Source organism: Elgaria multicarinata, chromosome 18, assembly GCF_023053635.1.
Source record: "Elgaria multicarinata webbii isolate HBS135686 ecotype San Diego chromosome 18, rElgMul1.1.pri, whole genome shotgun sequence".
Classification (NCBI taxonomy): Eukaryota; Metazoa; Chordata; class Lepidosauria; order Squamata; family Anguidae; genus Elgaria; species Elgaria multicarinata.
This window is the reverse complement of record NC_086188.1, coordinates 15837864-15858638: the sequence shown is the minus strand read 5'-3', so window position 1 is coordinate 15858638 and position 20775 is coordinate 15837864. Positions and strand designations below refer to the sequence as shown.

General features: G+C 49.4%; 1 protein-coding gene across 1 annotated transcript; it reads right to left on the bottom strand.

Moving 5' to 3' along the window:
- Nucleotides 1–970: 970 nt before the first annotated feature.
- Nucleotides 971–18882, bottom strand: LHX5 (LIM homeobox 5). The gene is made up of 5 exons (XM_063144356.1): nt 18710–18882; nt 15133–15356; nt 12244–12521; nt 6461–6626; nt 971–1329 (listed from the first exon to the last, which is right to left on the bottom strand). The coding sequence occupies exons 1-5, from the start codon at nt 18880–18882 to the stop codon at nt 971–973; spliced, it is 1200 nt and encodes a 399-aa protein (XP_063000426.1).
- Nucleotides 18883–20775: the final 1893 nt, after the last annotated feature.

Sequence of the window (20775 nt, the reverse complement as noted above, 5' to 3'; positions counted from 1 at the left end):
AGGAGCAAAAAACTATAATACATCCTTAAACACATGTAGCCTCCAAGGAAGGTTTGGACTGGATTGGCGTTTGCTAGCGACATCCAAAAAACGGTTTTTGTTTGTTTTATTGGTAGTTGTGGTTATATTTCCGCCAAAATAATATTAATAATAATATAATTATAATATTAATAATAATAATTAACAAAAAAAAATATCCCTCCCCAAATCCCACCGAACATAGTTAAATAAGTTCTGCAAGTCGTTCCAGTACTTACCACGAGGGGGCGACGTATCACCAGTGAAACATTCCTTCTTCTGTTCTGGATTCATTTCCCCCCCTCCAAAAGTCCCTTGCCTGACAAGCCGTTGAACATTCACAAAATAAACCTAATTAAAATAAATCGGCTCTCTTTAAAAAAGAAAAGAAAAAAAGAAAAGCAAAAACGGAAAAACGAAACCAAACAAAAATCAATCAACCCAAAACGAACGAAAAAGCAAACCAAAAGCGAAACAAATAATAATAATTAAAATAATTAAAATAATAATAATAATAATCAAACCCAAAACCAAGACACAATCCTGGATTGGGGAGCAGGGGGCGGTCCGTTGCCCTTTCCCCTCCCCCCCCCGCTCACATCCTTCAGTCTGTGACGAGTCCAGCTTTGGTCCAAGGAGTTCGCGAATTCCGGGGATTCGCGCCGAGGGTTCGTCGAACGCACCAGGCGGGCCGTCTCCGGTGGGCGCCGCCGCCGCCCCCCCGGGGGCAACAGGGCTGTGTCCAAGGGTCCCCCACTGAGCCCTCCGGGAGGGGGGGGCGAGGCAGTGGGCCACGCGTGTTCGCGGCGCGGCCCCGAGGGAAGGAGGTCTGGGCGAGGCGCGCTTTGGCTTCGCGCGGCGGCGCGTTTGGTGCAGGAGCTTCGCCCCCGACGGCGCTGGGCAAGGGCGAGGTCCGAAGGGGCGTCAGGCGCGCCCTCCGCCAGGGGGCGCTCTACCACACGGCCGTCTCGTTCAGCTCCTGGTTGGGGTGGGAGAGGGGCCCGCTGTAGCTGGACATGGAGAAAGGGGGGCTGGGACCCCCGCTGAAGACCTCGCCCGGGATGGGGTGCAGCGAGCCCGGCAGGCCGGGCTCCGGGCTGGGCGTGTCGGGGTGCGAGATCATATCCGTGTACCTTTGGTTCTCGGAAGCGTGATGCCCGGGGAGGGGGGGTTCCAGGGGTCCGAGCGGGGTAGAGCCGGCCCCCGAAGTGGGGATGTAGCTGGAGTCGGCGGGGGACTGCGCCTGCGAGGGGGGGCCGTGCGGGAAGAAGTCGTAGTTGCCCCCGGGGCCGTAGTAGTCGCCTTGGTAATCTGCGGAGGGAACGGCGGGAGAGCCGGTGAGAAAGGACACACGCCGTCCGGATCGGGACCGGAGCAAGATCCCCGAAAGTCAGCCACCCACCCAAAGCTGGGGGCGGCTGCAAAAGGGGAATTGGGCCGAGATTTTCCGCGAGAAATATGAGGCACTTGGTGCGATGCCGTGCGCGTCTACTCAGAAGTAAGCCCCGTTCAGTTCAATGGGACTTGCTCCCTCAGAGCTGGGTATAGGATTGCAGCCTTAGATAACTTCCTTAAGAATAATCCTGCAATAAGCCTGCAATGATCCTAGGCACGTTTAATTACTCAGAAGTAAGTCCCATTGCATTCAATGGCGCTTACTCCCAAGTAAGTAGACACAGGCTCGGAATCACAGGGACAAACGCCTAAATTTAGTCATATCATTGGGCGATCGTAGGCGTGTCTACTCGGAAGTGAATCCCATTGAGTTCAATGGGGCTTACTCCCAGGTAAATCTGGAGGGCAGTCGAATCTCATGATGGAAATCCTCCGCGGACCAGAGAAAGAAATCCTTGCATAATATTGAAGGCCATTCGGGTCGGCAAACGATAAATGAATATAATTCACTTGCGCTGACTCTACAAAGGGTAAAATTCCACCAAGAAAAGTTTAGGCCTTGGCGGGGCCAGAAGCCGGAAAAGACTAATTTAAAAACCGCTATTTTAACGATAAAAATAAAATAAAGTATACATCCGTGGAAGATTTCGTTGCTATTATCATTAGATTAACGAAAGCGCGGTGTTGCTGTATTGCTGTAGACCGAAAAAACGCCGGAGACAGAGAACAGGGGCGGTGTGTAGTTTTTAACCTGGAGATCCAGGAAGCTCAGAAGTGAAATGCTGAACGACATGGACACATAGTCTTTTCCACCAAACCTCTCCTGGTGGAAGAGATGCATCTCCACGACACCCTCTACATCTCATCTCTCGTTCTCCTGACTATCCTTCATAAAGGAATAAAAATGCCAGAGCTCCTGCTGTTTTTAATTTTGTTAAAAAAAAAAAAAAAAAAAAACTACCCACACGCACCAAACCAACACAAAAATCTTAAATTGGCAGACACACACACACACACACACACACACCAATCCAACCAGCCACCATCCCTAGAATGAATGGTGTTTTGACACATCACCGGATTCCATATTGAATGAACATTCGCCTAGGCAGCGGTCCAGCTAAGTCAGGGGAGGCTGGTGGCTCTGTATTCGCTGGGGCTGTGAATCCGTTCTGGATTTAGTCAGAACGAGGCAGACTTCTAGCCATCCAAGGTGCTGAGCCTTGCCCTTGCAATAGCGTCAGCACCATGGATAGCTCTTTTTAGTCCTCTAGCTGGGTCTGACTGAAACCCAGAGCGGATTCACCGCCCCACCGAAATCGGAGCCATCAGCCTCCACTGAGCTAGGTAATGTTAGACCTAGACTTTATAGGGTCATCTTTAGATGGCCATGTGAAGCACAGAAGCTACACCCATCCCATTCTGCCATTGCATGCTTTAAAATTGCTTCTACGTTCTTGGTATGTTGGAATAACAAGCAAACTGTTTGCAGGTCCGATTAAAAATAAAATAAAATAAAATACTCGGAGCGGGTGCAGTTGCTTTGCATTTAAACTCATGTAAATCATAGCTCCATCACGGATACAGGAATAAAAGGAAGTTTTTGCTTCCGCACCTGACGCTCTCCGGGTGCTCCTGGGTTGCCTCCCACTCCCCGGACTTTTACACGACTGCATCATCCAAAAGTACAAGCATCCAGACACAGAGTTGTAATCCGGCCAGATGATGCAGAGCAAAAGTCCCCATCATCCTCAGGCATTCAAGAGTGATGTGAATTGCAGTCCAACACGTCCGGAGGGGGGCGGACAGGTTGAGGAAGGTTGAGTGCCCCCTTCCCTGCGAGTGACCTCATTGAACTCAATGGGACTTACTTCCGAGTAAACACATTTAGATTCACTGTGGTTATATATATATTAATTTAGTGGTATCTGATTCAAAAAGTCACCCCTTCCCCACCCTCCTCACCCTCCCAACCTAGAGCAAAATACACGAGGTTTATGCCAGGAATTTAATCCCCGGAAGCCTGGGGATTAAATTTAACAGGCAGGCGGCTGTTTTGAGCATCTTTACTAGTAGGAAGAGAAATTCCCTGGAACACAGATGCTTCGTGCAGACTCAACGGGCTCAGGATCGGGCTGAAAAGGGCCCTTGCACCCGCTTTAAACTGGGTAGATTCAATAAATTATAAGACCCACCCCCCTTACACACAAACACGAGGGGTGGATACCATGTTAATTCGATTAAAAGCACACCAACAGCCCTTAACACACACACATTTTGGCAGACCTGAAACAAAGCTTTTTACTGTAACGAATTCAGCTTTCTACCTTTGAGCAGATTATATAAATCTGGGACTCTCTCAGATTCCTCAAGTATAAAACTATTCATAAAATGATTGGGATTTATATCGACCTATCTTTCCCTTTAAAGAAAAAAAAATCCAAAGCAGGAAATAAAAAGAGAAATCTCTGCAAACCTCTAGATTTCTTCCATATAATCCCCAAATTTAGAATTAAATCAAAATAATAACAGCAATGTGTCTTCCCCTGATTAACCATATTCACATGCAGACGAACTGGCTAGAATCTCCTAAATTAACTTGAATCAACAACGACAAACATATAGATTCCAACCGAAATAATTTTAGGTTCCAACCTAAAAAAATAATTAAAAAGTGCCATTCCAACCTAAATAAATTATTTAGAGACTAGAATCTAAATAAATTATTTAGACACCAGAATTTAAATAATCAGATCAACAACTATATGCATATCCGTCCATCAAGAGCATTCACACGTGCACATGACAGCTAGTGCCAGGCGACACTGTGATCTTAGCCATGTCTACACAGAAGTCGGTTTTATTGGAAGTTAAAGTCCCGGCAAAGTGTGCGGATCTGATGGCAGCTAGAGAGACTCAGACGCGCCTGGCAGGGTGAGCCCCTGCGTGTGTATACTCGAAAGCAAACGTGCCAGGGATCTCAGCCCACAGATCCCTGGTGTGGACGCCTCCTGGACGTTAAGGAGGTGGAGGGTATTGAGTGTTAATCGTTGTATTAAAAAGAACGGGTCCTACCCATGACTACTCAGGAGTGGACCCCATTGAGTCCAATGGAGTCAGTGGGTACAGAAGTGCAACCTGGGAGAAAGTCCCATTGAACTCAGTTTAGCTTACTCCTGAGTAAAGCAGGCGCCTGGAGGATTGTGCTGTTAACACGGAATCTCTTTGGAAGGGAGCGAAGTGGATACGTGCCACATACCCCAACCGCAAATTACGGGGTCGTCCTTCCTCCGTAGAGGAGACCCATTGAAATGAATGAGACCGGAGTTACTGGCGACTTACGGCAGTCTCATTCAACTAGGCTATGGGCCCCGCGGGATCCAGGCAGCGTCCAGGCTGTGGGGGGGGGGGGAGGAGAAAGAAAAACTGGTCCCGATTCCGACTCCTAAGTAGACCTGCCTCGTCCCTCTCTCCCCCCGCCCTCGGAAGCTTCCCTCTCTCGTGGTGCGTTCAGAAGAATCGGGGCCTACGAAGATCCCAAACGGGGGTTAGTTTAGGGGGTTCCCTTTGAAGGGAGCTGGCAGGTACCCCAAAATTCGGCCGGGGGCGTGAGTGGGCAAAAAGCAGGGTTTGCAGACCTTTTAAAGCCCAAACTGTAAACTATTTTGAAACTAAAAAAAAAAAAAAAAAAATTTAGGGGGCAGAGAAATTGGGGGGGGACTGGAAGGGGGTGCGCTGCCTGGAAGGGGGGAGGGAACGGGGGGCAGAAAGGGGGGTGCGCTGCGCCTGGCAGAAATCCAACAGGAGCGGCGCGCACGGGGCTGGGCCAGAGGCGGCCGCCTCTCCCCTCTGGCTCCCGGGGTTCGAGCGTAATTGGAACGGAGGCGTCTGAAAGCGCTACGAAAGAGCGGGCAGCTGCGGCTTTGTTCCTCGCAGCACAAGGCGAGAGAGCTGGGCGGCGGGGGGGGGGGGGGCGACCCTCCGGGTCCGGAGAGGCCGGGCCCTGCCGCACAAAGCTCGCTTTCTTGCTGGAGGCTGCAAGGGGAAAAACTGCCCGGGGGGAGAAGGAAAGAGAACCATCTCTGTCCGGGCCGGGCGGCGGCGGGGGGGCTTCCGGGGGGGGCGACGTGGGGGCAAGCGATGGAGAAAGGGGAAGACGGAGAGACACCCCACACCCACACCCCGCTCCCAATTAGGCTAGTGCCTCAGCCGGGGCCGAAGGGAGGCCTGTGCGGGGTCGAAATCCCGGGAAGTGGCAACCCGGAGCCCCTGTTCCCTGCCTCCGTTCTCGGATTTTTCAGACGCGGTAGTTGAGTCGGGGAAGAGCCCAGAGAGTGAAGAGAGAAAGATAAAAGAAAGGGGGGGGGAGATGGAGGGAGGCCGAGGAGGAGGAGGAGGAAAGAATACGAAAGTGCACACAGAGGACACCAAGACAAGAGAAGCGAAAGGAATAGAGAAGACGGTGCGCGCGGAAGGGAGGAGAGTAAAGAACGGCAGCAAGAGAAAAGTGAGCGTGTTTCTCTCACTGCAATCCGTTGATTCGTCAGTCAAGCAATCGCTTCCCCCCACCCCCCACCCCCGCACACCGCTTTTCCACTCAGAACGGCTCAAAGGGTACCATGAGAAACAACGCATGGATTCCTGTCCTGAGGACGCTCCAAAAAGTGCGATTTATTTTATTATTTAGGAAGGAAGGAAGAAAGAAAGAAAGAAAGAGAGAGAGAGAGAGAGAAAGAGGGAGGGAGGGGAGCAGATGTGCTTAGAAAGAGGCAGAAAGGAAAGTTGTGGAAGGAAAGTGAAGGAATGGCAGAAGAAGAGATCAAGGGGAGTGGAAGGAGGTCAAGTGACTGGAAGGGAGAAGGAGAAGAAGACAGAAAGGAGGAAGGAAAGAAGGAAATGGCCTTAGAAAGAGGCAGAAAGGACAGGTGTTGGAATGGCAGGAAAATGAAAGAATGACCGAGCAAGTGGTAAAGATGAATGGAAGAAAATCAACGCGCTCCGTGGATCAATCCCCTCCCCACCCGGTCTAATAGCGAAAGCCTCTTACCTCCGTAGTAAGTGTACGGGGTGGAGCCCAACATTTCGGATTCATCCAGCCGGCCTCCCAAAGGGCGCATGCGCCGAGGACTCCTGAAGAAAGCGTGTCTCCGGGCGCCCAGCGCGCTCAGCTGTTTCATCCGTCGCTCCTTGGACCGTCGGTTCTGGAACCAAACCTGCCGGCAGAGAGGAGGGGAGGGGAGACAACAGGGTGACCCCTTCAGTCTGATTAAACCCACACAGACCTCTCGAAAAGGTGTGCCCCCCCCAAAAAAAAAGGATAGATGGAGAGAGAGAGAAACATTGGGACGAAAAACCAAAGCCCCAAACCAGATTAGGAGAAGGAAAAATTGGGGAGGGGCGAGGGAGATGGATAAAGAGAATCCTTGGCCACGGGGTTCTCAAAGAAACCCCTTTCCTTTCGAGGCAGCTTAACACTTTCCTTTTCTTTTTTAAAACCTGAAAAATGAAATAAAACGAAATAAAATAAAAGCTACCTGGGGGTCCTTCGAGGAAACCGAACTGGGAGAGAGTTAGAAAGTTGGCAAAAGTTAGAGAGTTGGCAAAAGAAACTGGAAGCAGTGGGGAGAGGAGGATGGGGGGTGGGTGGGCGTCAGAGGGCTTCCAGAACCGTTCTGTGGATGAAGGATTTGGCCAGGGAAAGTCTCCTGCGCCAAGCCGAGAAGTTTCGGCAGGATCGTGCCCCAAAGGCTGCCTGCTTGTGCCGCCAACCCACCCTCTCCTTCAGACGAAGTCATCAAGACGATCTGTCAGGGATGCTTTAGGGTGGATTCCTGCATTGAGCAGGGGGTTGGACTCGATGGCCTTGTAGGCCCCTTCCAACTCTGCTATTCTATGATTCTATGATCTCCATCACACATGCTAGAGAGGCGCGAGAGAAAGCCCCTCCCAACCAGACATGCCTTTAAACCTGGGTTTAGTAGTTTAGGGCGCAATCCTATGCCTATGTAGATGGGAGGAAAGAAAACTCCCATCATGCCTCATTAAGCATGGGGCATGCTGGAAGTTGTAGGACTTTATTCCTGGCTAAACGTCCATAGAATTCTGCCCCAACGTCTTTTTTTAAAAAAACACAAATATTTACTCTAGAGTAGTTGCAGGGGACCTGATCCGGAAATTAAAAGCCTCCCCTTGGGTCCCAATCTGGATGGGGGGTGGAATTGCACAGAGGGGGGGGGGAAGAGGTAGTTACTAGACACGGATCTAGTGATGGATCTGTTGCCCCTATTAACACTTCTGTTCCTGTTCTCATTAAACACCAGGCCGCTACTATTCTTAGTAGTAGTGCTTGTAGCAGCAACTACTAGGAGTATTCAAAGAAGGGAGAGAAAAAACAGGGCATGAAATTTAGCATATCCGAATCGAAATCGCCTTCGTGTTTCATCTTCCTCGCTCTCATTTGGAAAAGCAACACCCCTTCCAAAACAAACGAACCACAATTTTCTGCAAATAACCCACTGCGGTTCTTGGACTGGGCTTCAGCTGCCTTTTCTTGATATAACACCGGTATTCCCAAATGACCCAGTAGTTCAAAGTCCCAGAAAAGGTCTCTTTCTTCCTTCCCGAAGGGAGTCCATCCACTGGGCTTATGGCTAAGGCACAACTCAAGAAGCCTTGGAGCCTCAATTCTTTCCAACAAGATTCGGATGGAGGTCAACACAATTCAAGGCTAGAACGATAAACCCTTGGCTCTGATTTCGGTGGGGCTGGGGATCCATTCTGGCTTTCAGTCGGAACCAGCCAGAATTCTAAAGGAACTACCCAAAGTGCTGTTACTCTATGCCCCAGAAGGGTTCAGCTCCTTGGGCAACTCCATTAAAGGTCTGGCAGGTTGTGATTGAAACCCAGAAAGGATGCACACAGCCCCACCGAGATTGGAGCCACCAGCCTCCACTGGCAATTGGAGGGCAGATGGGAGAAGAGGGGGAAAGAAAAAAAAATACTTTCTGGATCTTGGTGGTGGTGGGTGTCTTAGCGCTGGGGGGCCAGCATCACATCTCCAGAGCTCGACTGGCAAAGGGAGAGAAAGAAAAAGAGGGACCTGCCTGCCCCACACTGCTCTAAGGCTGCAATCCTATACACACTTACCTGGGAGTCGGTCCCATTGAGCGCAATGGGGCTTACTCCTGAGTAGATGCGTCCAGGATTGCACCATAAGAGACTAGAAAGGTCCATCTGGATCAGCCTTCCAACAGCCTTGAGATGTGTTGGACTACAATTCTCAGCTGGCTGGGGTTGCTAGGAATTGTAGTCCAACACACCGACGGGTGCTACATCAGGGAAGGCAGGTCTACACCAGCGCTTAGGGAAACTCAGACAAGTAGGATGTGAAGCCTATATCTTGGACTCCAGTACTTGGCCTTTCAGAGATAGAGTGACTCTGAGCCTGGAGGCTCCATTGCAGTTCTCCATTTAGCTCCTCCAAAGAGGACGCACAGGACTACAGCCGCGCAATATCCTCCTGTTCTGGGGGTTCCATTGGGCTGTTCTTCTAGGCGGGCCACTTTGTCCATCTTGGAGAGGAACAAATCAAGGTGGATAGAGGCTGATTCACCAGTCCTGGAGGTCAGGGAAACCCTGGAGTTCAGTCGTTGGCTAAGGCTCAGGGCTACTGGGCTAATCTTCTTGGCTTCCTCGCGGCTCTGGCAAAAGAACGCCTGTCCCAAATTTTGCATCCAGGCTCCCAGCAAAAGGATGTTTTCTTTCGGCCTCTGAACGATGCTCTGAATGGAGGCTTTAATTCAAGAACAGCCACAACCAGGACATGACATAGATGATGCAAGACTGTCCCCCTGATTATATTATTATTATTATTATTATTATTATTATTATTATTATTATTATTATTATTATTATTATTATTATTAGCCTAACTTTGGCCTCCATGCAATAAGAATAGCAATGGCAATTTAATTTTCCAACCTACTCACCCTCTCTGTGGCTAAATATTGGTGGCTTGGAATGTGAAATCATGCATTATTATTTTTATTGATTCTATTAGATGCATTTTATTGTTTTTATCATTGTAGATTTTCTCTCTCTCTCTCTCTCTCTCTCTCTGTGTGTGTGTGTGTGTGTGTGTGTGTGTGTGTGTGTCACAAGGCAGCTTGCATATATATGTAAGCTGCCTTGTGAGATTCTAAAAGAAATAATAATTAATAATAATTAATAATAATAACATTGGCGTTGAAGTGGTGGACTGATTCTCCAGGTGACTGCACAGGATTGCAGCCTCACAGAGCTCAGAGGTATCAATGCAGTTCGAGACATGTCTACTCAGAAGTAAGTGCCATTGATTTCAATGAGGCCTCCTCACCAGTATAGGGCTTCAGCCTCAAAAGGCCTTACTAATGGAATATACACACATAGGATTGCAGGGACAGCGCAGAGCTCTTGTGAGGCTGCAGTCATATGTATGTCTACTCAGAAGTAAAACCCATTGGGATTGAAGCCCTATAACACTTACTCATGAGTAAACCTCGTCAAACTCAATGGCACTTACTTCTGAGTAGACCTGTAGAGGATTGTGGTGCTACTTCTGCGCTATGGGAGGCTGCAGACCTATGCATGTTTACAAGGGAGGAAGCACCTTTCCACTGAGAGGGATTTACTTTTGAAGAAATAAATCATAGTAAAGGAAGTTAATCTGTGAGCCCAGCAATAGCCCCCAGTTCAAATCTCACCACAGCCAATTATTCTTTTCTTGACCTTCCCTTCCCACAACCTGGGGGGGAAAACCCCTGTCTTATATTGCAGGTCAGGTGGTAGTAAGGATTACTGAAATGCACTACTTCTTTTTGAGCTCCATCAAATTATCCCTCTATACTTCCATTGCAAGGAACATTAAAATCATGGCTGTTTTCATAAGAACACAAACGTAGGTAGATTTACTTGCAAGGAAATCCAGTGGATTTCACTTGGACTTGCCCCCTAGTAATCACACCCAAGATTAAAGCAGCACCTCCACTCAGTTCATGGGGCAGTGTACATCCCATTGATTTCAAAGGGAAGGAGCTATACATAGGAGTACTTCATTTTCCTACTGAAGTCAATGGGATTCACAAAGAGATTAACTTTGGCTGGATCGTCACTCTGACTAAAGGATGTCTGCGCACTTTAGGTACAGCGGTTGAACGTGAGTGTGGTTGAAAAATAATGGGACTTTACTTCCAAGGAAATATGGATTGGGTAGAGGCATGCTTGCTTTGGAGTAAAATCTACTGAACACAGGAGTACTTAGGCTGTAGCTAGACCTAAGGTTTATCCCAGGATTGTCCTGGGGTCAAACCTGTTCATCTAAGTGCCACACAGGACATCCAGCGCTCAGGCAGGGACGAACCTGGGATGATCCTGGGATAAACCTTAGGTCTAGCTACGGCCTTAGTTTGTAATAAACACGCACAGTCCTATGCCCACAGAGGCATAAAGTCCATACTTGTCGACTTCCTGTGGATTTCAATGGGGCTTGTACAGTAGAATTACAGCTCCCATTCATAAAACCATAGAATTTGAACAGGAAGGGGATCTGGGAGATCATTTAGACCAACCCCTTGCTAATTTCAATGAGTCTTGCAAAGAAGACTTGCTTCTCCCATACAGTCCGCCCCACACACTCAGGTCCTCTGGGGAGAACTTACTTCAGTCAGCTAAAACTAGGCTGACGTCGGTTTCCCAGAGGACCTTTTCTTCTGTCGCCCCCAGATTGTGGAATGGCCTGCCGGAGGAGATTCGTCAAATTAACTCTGTGTGATTTTAAGGCAGCTTTAAAAACTAGCCTTTTCCAGCAGGCCTATCCAGATCAATGTAAAATCATGAATTTTTAAGATGTATTGATTCCTGTTCTAATGTTGTTCCCCGCCTCGATCCAAAGGGAGAGGCGGGTAAGAAATAGATTATTATTATTATTATTATTATTATTATAATTATTATAATTATTATTATTATTATTATTATTATTAGTAGTAGTAGTAGTAGTAGTACATGGTCCCTTTACTGGATTTGCAGCAAGATCTTATACATATCTACTACAAAGTAAATACCCTACATTTAATAGGGCTTCCTTCCTTGTAAGCGTGCTTCCAATTGGACTTGCCTAGGCAGGAAAGCGGACAGGTAAACAGCCATAATGGGATGTATGAAGGTCTTCTGATGAACTGGGTTATCCCCTGTCCCCCACAATGCATCATCCCCAAGATCAGTGTTGTGCAGGGCACCATGTGGTTCCTCTTCTTTTTACAGACTACACTGGAATAAGTCTGTGGCTCATCCGGATTGCGGTCTCCGTTCATGCAATATGCTAGTATTCCATTCTTAAGTAAAAGGATTAAAAATAGATTCCCAAAATATTATATGGTAACCAACGAGGATAAAATGATCATCACCAGTAATAATAATAATAAAAATCCTTCTGGTAAGAAGCAAGAGCCTGAAGATATCTGTGGCTTGACAGCTTCAAATTTCGTTGTTGATGTTGTTGTTATTGTTGTTTTAAAGAAACATCCTCTACGTTCCAGATGATTTCACAATGCAGGAAGACGTTTCCGGATGTCCACTGTGACAGGAACATGTGGAAGAGCGCCCCCTTTCTGTAGACAAGGAGGTGCAACTGGAGCGGGCTGCATTCCAAAGGGCATTGGGCCCGTGAAACCATGAGGACCCCTGAGGCAACGCAAATGCCCAGAGGTAAGCAAACCGCCCTATTGTCTACTGGAAGACAGGACAGCGACCCTCTGGGCACCTCCGAAGTTCTGACATGACCAAGGGATTCCTTACCTGAATGACTCTCATGTTGAGTCCTGTCTCTTGAGCCAGCTGCTCCCGGATATGCCTGGTGGGTTTCGGGGTGGCGGCAAAAGCTGCTTTGAGGGTCTCCAGCTGCTTGGCCTTGATGGTGGTTCGGGGTCCCCTTCTTTTGGTCCCAGAGTTCTGCTCCTCATTCTCGTTGTTGGTGGTCTCTTTATCCGAGGATGTGGAATTGTCCGTCTCTTTTGTGTCGTCCTGCATCGGGTCCTGGATGTCCGGAGATAAACTTCGGTCGGTACACGAGGACACTGTCGAGGGAAAGGGGAGAGTGTTCATCCCTTGGGGGGTGGTGGTGGAGAGTAGCTCCAAAAGAGGGGGTAATTTGGGACCAGGAAACCTTTCTCCCTTACCAAGCTGTCTGGTCACTGAGGTCATTGGAGGGCATGCTCCTAGTGGTTCAACATGGAAGTTTGCCCTGATTGGAATCAACCAGGAGAAGAGCCTTGAGTGTGGTGGCCCCTTCCCTTTGGAACTCCCTGCCCACACTAGGCTGCTTCTGGCACTTCCAGAAAACAACTCTTTCCCAGGAAGCCTTCATCACCTGAACAGCCACTGTTGTTCCTTTGTTTAAAATTGAATATTTTTAATTTGCTGTTTTTAATCTTCTTTCGTTTTGCTGTTTCATTCCTATGTGCACCACTCCATAATCTATTTTAGATATGGAGCACTATATAAATACTGAAAATTATTATTATTATTATTATTATTATTAATAATAATAATGATGATGATAATTTGGTTGGGTAGGTCACAGCTAATGCTATGGTCAGCAGTGGTGCTACCATGGAAGGATTTTTGGGCAGAAGACAAGGCCTCACTCAGAAGAAGGAACAGGAGGGGCCCAGCAAACACAGCAGGACTGGCTTACCACATTCTCAAGTGGTTGAAGGTTACACATTACCCTCTAAAGAAGGGCCCCCAAAGGCCAAAGTCTAAAATGACTGAGCTGCACCATTGGTGCTTAGAAGACCCATCCACACACCGTGGGATGTTGTTGATGTGGTGGTAGTGTGTGGTTGTGTGTGTGTGTGTGTGTTTGGGATCATCACACATTAGATGCCAGGTGTAAGAGGAGGAACCAAGGACTCATAAAGGAAGATGGAAGTCCACCCACCCCCACTCCATCCTCTCTTTGGGGGAATCTCACTCAGGAAGGAGCCCTCAAATGCATCTCTCAAGGCAAGGCAGTGGACGGGTTCCCACCAAAGACATATCCAGAGGGAAGGAAGAAAACAACCATCACAAAGAGAGAAAAGGACACGAGGCACCCTGAGGGGCTCCGGAGAGCCCAAAGGCAAGAGAAATGTAATCAATTAATTGATTCATTAATGAATCAAACAAACAAATAAAGCCATCTAAGCAGGGGAGAGGAAAAGGGGCCAGCGATAATCTCCACGAACATCTAGGTTAGATCCTTCTCTAGAAAGAACCAGCTAGTGGAATCTGGTGACTCCGATGTCAGTGGGGTGCGTGCAAATCCACTCTGGGTTTCAGCCAGAACCAGTCAGAGTTCTGACTGGTTCTGGCTGAAAACCAGGGCGGATTCACCACGGTACTGACATTGGAATCACCAGAAGTCATTGGATCCAGCTCAGGGCAAAGCATTTTGGAGACTGGTGCTAAAGAAAAAATAATAACCAAAAATGAGGGACAAAGGGTATCAGGCTGGGTCTTTGTTCTGGAAGTGACCGCGGGCTGGATCAGTCCCAGAGAGCGGATGCCGGGTCGCTGCCTACATCACCCAATCCAAGGCAGATGTTCCTCGGAAGAAGGGTCCATTGATGGCGAAGGCAATTAATTTCTGAGTAACGGGTGTGTAAAGTGGGATCCCCTTAGAAGGTTGGTGGCGTCAAGGAGGTTTAAGCCTCGAAATGGCAGGCTGTGCGGATCGCAGGTTGCTCTTTTTCACTCACCCACGCCAATTTTCACCAGCTTTTCCTATCGAGCCTGCCACACCCTGGGTCTTGGAGAAGAGGGGACCTTCTCAGTTGTCCTGCTTTCATTTGCAAACTCCCTCATCCCAAGAAAGGGACCCGACGCTGCAATCTTATGCTGTACCGGCGGCCTCCAAATTAATGAATCAAATCATTAAATAATAACCCCTCGATGTTGATTTTTGGCCTTCCTTTTCCGCTGCTCATGGAATTGGACCGGATCCTTTCTCCCACCCCAAGGAGAAACATCGGAGCGTGGGGGTGGGTTGCGTTTGCCCTCACCCCTCCATTGTCAGTTCCCCCACCTCCCCTTTGTTCATTCTCCTATGGTCCAATTTAAGTTTGCAAACACCTCGGGGCGGGGACCTGGCTGGCGGCCCAGCGCAAGCATCTTGGGAAAGGAATCCCACCGTGTTCAGTGAGCGCGGAGAGGCATGCCATACTTAATAGCAATAACAACAGCAGCGAAAAGCATTAATGCCACTAATGCTACGGCATTAGTACTAATGCTACGGTATTAGTATTAGTAGTTATTAGCCCAGTAGTCATTAGTCCACTTGTTATAGGAGGAGATGGTACCCTAGTTGGGGGCCGCCAAAGACGTTTGGTTGCTTGAGGCTGAGCAGCAAATTCCGCGCCCCCCCCCCACCGTTGTAAATTGCAGAGTACCCAAAGCCTGCCAAGATATTTTGGCACCTGAGGCAAGAGAAAACCTCCCAGGCATCTCCTCCATCCTCACTGGCAACCTAATAATAATAATAATAATAATAATAATAATAATAATAATAATAATAATAATAATAATAATACACAATTCCAAGAAATGAAAGAAAGCAGCGTTTGCTGCCCTTTGACTTGGCGAAAATGCAAGCCAAGCCGTGGAGGCCACGGCTTCCCTCTACCCAAGGATAGGGCCGGCCCTTACCTGAGTTGAGGCTGCCTTCTTTTAAGCTGGACGAGCTCAAATAATCGTCCTTGCAGACGAATTTGTTCTCGTCGATGATGTACAATTCCTCGCCCGTGGAGAGCTGCTTGTTACAAACCATGCAGGTGAAACAGTTCAGGTGAAAGACTTTGCTCCTCGCTTTCCGCACCAGGTCCGATGGGGAGATGCCCTGAGCGCAACCGGCGCATTTCGTCCCAAATCTCCTGGAGAAAGGGAAGGTTGGGGGTGAAGGGGGTGGGGTGGAGGGGTGGAGGGCAGCCGAGAGAAGAAGACACGTGAAAGAGGTGGAGGATGGACGGGGCGCACGAAGGAAAGGAATTGTGTCGAGAGGGATAAGTTGCTAGTCCTCATTGGGACCCCATCGGGTCCCTGAAAGCCTGTGTAAGGGGAATGATCCTGTGGGGGGACGACCTCGGACCCCTTCACAGGAGAAGGGTGGGTGGGTCATTCCAGTGTTTTTTTAAAAACAAAACGACAAAGATTTGGGCGTGATGGGAAGGCACAGGGTCGAACCAGTTGTCATCCTGCGCAACCCTCAGCAGAAAGGACTGTTCATCTGGTTTGCTCACGAGGAGTCCATGCCGGATCCGCACACCCCCCCCCCTTCCCCACAGGATATTGACTTGTGCAAGGCCTGAAATCTCACCACCCGGACAGGCGGACAAGTATTTCTGGAATCGGGGCCCTGTGCCAGAAAGGGGGGTCTCCTCCATCTAGGAAATCTCCAGAGGTTTTCTTTTGGAAGAATGCCGGGGTGTGTTTGAAGGGGAGATGTGGTGAGTAATTTCCTCCTCTTCCCCGTCTTCCAAATGTAAAAGTGGAGCGAGCGGCTTGTGAAAACCGAGGAACCTAGGTTTTGTTTTAATTCAGAACCCACCTGCCTCTGTGTGCGTGCGTGTGTGTGTAAATAGCCCTTGAAATATGGCAAAGCACAGAAAAGTAAAAATAAATACATGTCGATGTCTTGAGTGTTTGTATTGACTGCTCCCCTCACACCCCTCAGATTTGGGGTACAAGGGTACCCCAAGTTGCCCACAGGGCTCCATCTCATTTCCCCCCACCACCTCCTCTGCTAAGCGTCACCCCACCCCCTGTCCCACATTACCAGGATGGAGCCTGTGACGTTGATTTAGTGAAAACATTACAACCCATAAATCTTCTTTCTTTTTCTTTTTCTTTTTGGGTGTCTTCTCCTTGGATATAATAGCCTCATCTAGAGCTTATCAAAAACCATTCAAGGCGTTTAAAGGTTTTTCTTTTTCTTTTTTTGTTAAAAGAAATGGGGGTTAGGGGGTGGAGGGGGGAAAGAGGCTTTTATAAAGGGCAGGAATTCGGAATGGCCAGGCCAGGCCGTTTACATGTGCAAAACCAGCTTAGCGATCTCCTATTCTCATGCTTTCGCCTTGGGGCACCGGCCTTCAGCCCCCCCCCTCTGCTCCCCCACCTTTCCCATTTCCACAACTAAACCAATAGGCGCTTTACCTCAATTAACAGCCCGAAAACAAAAGGCAGGCATGCATTTGCATTTTCAAATGGGGTTTATTTGTTGATTTAGTTTGAAAGCCAAAAAAAGAAAAAAAAAAGAAGTAAAAATAAAATAAAATAAAAATGCGGGTGGGCCGAAAGTCGCCTCCCCCCCCCTTCGTTCAGTCCATCTGCATAGTCAAGGCAGAAATCCTTCTTCCCCTCTGGCAAATAAAGACACGTTGAGAAACTCGATTTCATCCTGATTTAGGATTTGGGGCTTAAAAAAAAAATACCACCCCATTATCTTTTTTAAAAAAGGAACAGGACTTTTATCCCCGCCTCCAAATGCAATGTCAAAAAAGGTAGTTGGGATCAGAACAGTTTTTTTTTTTAAAAAAAATAGACTCCTTTCTGCTGGAAATTAAAAGAATGCACACCTATGCATAGAGCCATTGGAAGAGGGACACCACCAAATGTTGGGAACGTATATTTGTATTATTATTATTATTATTATTATTATTATTATTATTATTATTATTATTATTACTATTATTATTATTATTATTTATTGTTGTTGTTGTTGTTAATTTCCTCCATCCTCCACCCTAACATGAAGCGGCAGCCCCCGTTCATTGGGAAGACGCCCCATTGAAACGCACCGGACTTACTCGCGAGGAAACGCGCCGAGGCTCGGCCTGCTGCTATTTTAAAGCTCCGTCGCTCCCACTAATTAATGAACGTCTCTCTGTTTGCCGGGGTGGGTGGGTAAGACGGGATGCTAGTTGTAGAAAAATACAATAAAGAGGGAGGAGGTTGCATTGACCTGCCAAGGGTTGTGGGGGGGGGGGGGGGCGGGGGTCTCAGACGCCGGACCCCTCCCCTCCCACCGAATCCCATCTGGGCCTCTGTGGTCGTGGAATACAGCTGAGAAACATGCGTTTAGGGCAGTCGCCAAATCCTTGGGCTTTGGAGCGCTTCACTCGGAGTTTGAGACCAGCCTTGGGGGGAAAACTGCTCATGTTTACTCTAGAGTAGACCCCCCACCCCTGAATTCAACTGGGGTTATTCCCTCGGAAAGCATGCCTCCAATGGATTCCCAACCCTCCAGAGCAGCAAGACTTCCGCGGCGGGGAGTTTCTTTGGAAGTGTTTCTATTCATTTATTTTATTTTATTTTATTTGAGGCTATTTTATTCCTTTCTGTTTATAGCACCCCTTTCTCACCCTCCCGGACCCCCTCCCCCAGCAAAGCTGAAGGGTAAATTCATTGCTTGACGGAAAGGCGGGTGGCGCCGGCCAGGGTTGGCTCTCAAGGGCCGTTTGCAAAATGAAAAACGAGAGAGAAACAGAGGAGAAAACCAACCGCGCACATTTTACGCGCGCCCCGACGCAAAACTAGGTTTACTCAGAAGTAAGTTCCATGGTGTCCAAACTGGGGGCTTCTTAGTGCTGGGTGAGGTGAGTTCAGGCGAGCAGCAATCCAGAAGCAAGCCACGTTTGCAAGGGGACTTGCTCTTAGGGAAGCGTGGACGCAACCCGGGGCTTCAAGTAAACACGCGTGGAATCAGGCCGTTAAAGGTGTGTGGATGGGTTTTTGTTTTGCTGTTGTTCACCGCCAAGGCCCCGGGGAGGGGGAGAGAGGTGACTCGAGCTTGACTGGGCTACTGAGGGGGTCCGTCGACCCAACAGAGTCGAGGGTGGAGGAGTGTCAGAAGGTAGCATGCGGGCAGTGGAGGCTGGTGACTCCCATTTCAGTGGGCCGGGGAATCCAGCCTGGGCTGCAGTCAGAACCCTGCCAGACCTCTAAAGGAACTAACTAGGCGAGGCGCCAAACCCATTTTGGGACTGGCGTTCTGACCGGTTCTGATGGAAACCCAGAGGGGATTCACCACTCCGGCTGAAACAGGAGCCACCAACCTCCGCTGAGGGTTGGGACAGATTTTGGGAAGAGGCGCACCCTCTATCTCTCTCTCAAGCTGCAGGTGAGGGGCGGGTGGGCAGAGGGAGGGAAGGGAATGGAGGCCAAACCATGCGGGGGGGGTGTAGCTGGGTGGGAGACGGGAAGATGTGGGGGGGGGGTTTCCCCTCACCTGAAAAAGTCGTTCTTACAGTACAGCTTGCCTTCCCGGGAGAAACACTTCTCGGTCAGGTTGCATTTACAGTCACAGCACTGCACGCACTTGATGTGCCAGGCCCGGTCCAGGACGTTGAGCAAAAACCTGTCCAGGATGGGGCGCTCGCAGCCGGCACAGTGCACCATCATCGCCGCGGCCGGACAGGGGGGTCGCCTCGCCGCCGCCGCCGCCGCCGCCGCCCCTCGGCCTGCGGGGGCTCTGGTCTCGTGCCTCTCGCTCCGCTGCTGTCCCCGGGCGCTCCCGCAGCAGCAGCGCCGGCGTCCTTGCCTTCCTCCTCCTCCCTCCTCCTCCGGCTCAACGCCTCTCCGGCGCCCGGAGGCTGGGGCTGGCCGTCGAGTCCCGCGGGCGCGCTAGCTCCGCTCGGCGCCTCCTGCCGGCCTGCCGCCTCCGCCCTGGGCTCGCTTGGCGCGGCACACGGCGCTCAGCGCATGCCTCCACCGGGCCTCGACGGCTGGGGACTGGGGCCCGGGCCCTGGGGCGGTGGTGGCGTCGGCAGCGTCGGCGATCCCTGCTTGCCCGTCCCCTCCGCCGGCGTGTGGATGGCTGCCCGGGACTTCGCTCCACTTTCATGCTGCTCGCATCGCCCAGCTTTGTCTCGGGGCTTTAGTAATTCGCGCATCCTTATTCAGATTTGGTGACGTGGGGCGCCACGTCGGGCGGCCGGCGGCCAATGGCGAAGCGGTGGCCATGGCAACCTGTTAATTTATAGCATATCTAAATTGGCTCCAGCCTTGCGCTTGGCACAGAGGGAAAAAAAGAAGGCAGCCCTATTGTTGACGGGCGAGAGTTTCACCTGGCTTGCTGGGGTGCTCAGTGAGTATTTTGCCTTCAGACATTTGGGCGGACGGCGGATCGGGGCCAGAGGGGCTGGAGGAGGCTCTGGGTGTATGTGTGTGTGGGGAGAGAGAGAGGGAGAGAGAGAGAGAGAGAGAGAGAGAGAGAGAGAGATGGGGGCGCACCCCCCCAAAGAAGCCAGCATTAGCAGCAAAAGTAGCCATTTCTGCCCTTCTCTGGAGGCAGCTGCAAAATGCATCAGGTGGTGATGGCGAATGGAGCCAGGATTAGGGTGGCTCGTGGCTGCCTTCCTTGGGACGGGAAATGGTTACCTGCCTGGAACAGAGCAGGGCAGGTGGAAAGTCTCCGGAAGATGTTAAATTGTCTGGATTCCCTTCTCTCCATCTTCTCGGAATTCGCGCCGGCTTAGATTTGGGGAGTCTCTCTTAATGGACTTCATGCATTTCAAAATGTATTAAATTTTATTTTAATTTACTCCAGTGGTTTCTTTCTTTCTTTATTATATTTCTATACTGCCCAATAGCCGAAGCCGTCTGGGCCGTTCGCAATTATTATTATTGTTATTGTTATTGAACAAAAATCCGGGAGTAAAATGAGAAGGGGGAGAGAATCCGAGAACCTCTCTCTGCCCCCCCCCCACCAATGAATGAATGAATCGATCAATCATAACAACACTGATAAAATAGTCACAATAAAACTGCCCCCCTTTCTCTAATTCTTTGCAGGTCTTGAAACCGAGGAAGACTGCGTGCAATCCCGGGTGGGGGAGGAAGGTGTGTGTGTGTGTGTGTGTGAAATCTTCGCCTTAAACAAGTGTTCAAATAGAGTTAGTCTTTATAAATACCCAAAGAAGTGCAGGGCCGTTTTATGTGAGGGAGGAGTTTTGCATCTAGTGTGTGTGTGTGTGTCTGAGAGAGAGAATATATACATTCATATATATGAATGACACCGATAGTCTATCTTTTCCCTGACCCGCAAGTTCTCCGTCTTCGCGTTAACTTCCATTGTCAATTTCGCTTCCTTTGTTAACTTCGCGTTTATTGGAGATAACTTTCCGCTCATTGTTTTGCTGGGGTGGGGGGTGGGGGGAGAAGGAGGGCGGTTTGTCACCCCCCCGCACTTTTACTTGTGAGTAAGGCCCCATTGAATTCAGAAACCTTCCCGTGTGTATCACCAGGTATCCCCCCCCCCAAAAAAAAGCAGGTCTATTTACCTACTTTGAAAGT

Bases quoted from the DNA above. Each gene is read 5' to 3' on its own strand.
- LHX5 (XM_063144356.1), bottom strand. From the start codon at position 18,882: ATGATGGTGCACTGTGCCGGCTGCGAGCGCCCCATCCTGGACAGGTTT. The intron at 12,522-15,132 runs GTAAGGGCCGGC...TTCCCTCGACAG, and splicing joins AGAAGGCAGCCTCAACTCAG to TGTCCTCGTGTACCGACCGA. The intron at 1,330-6,460 runs GTAAGAGGCTTT...TTCCCTCCGCAG, and splicing joins CCCGTACACTTACTACGGAG to ATTACCAAGGCGACTACTAC.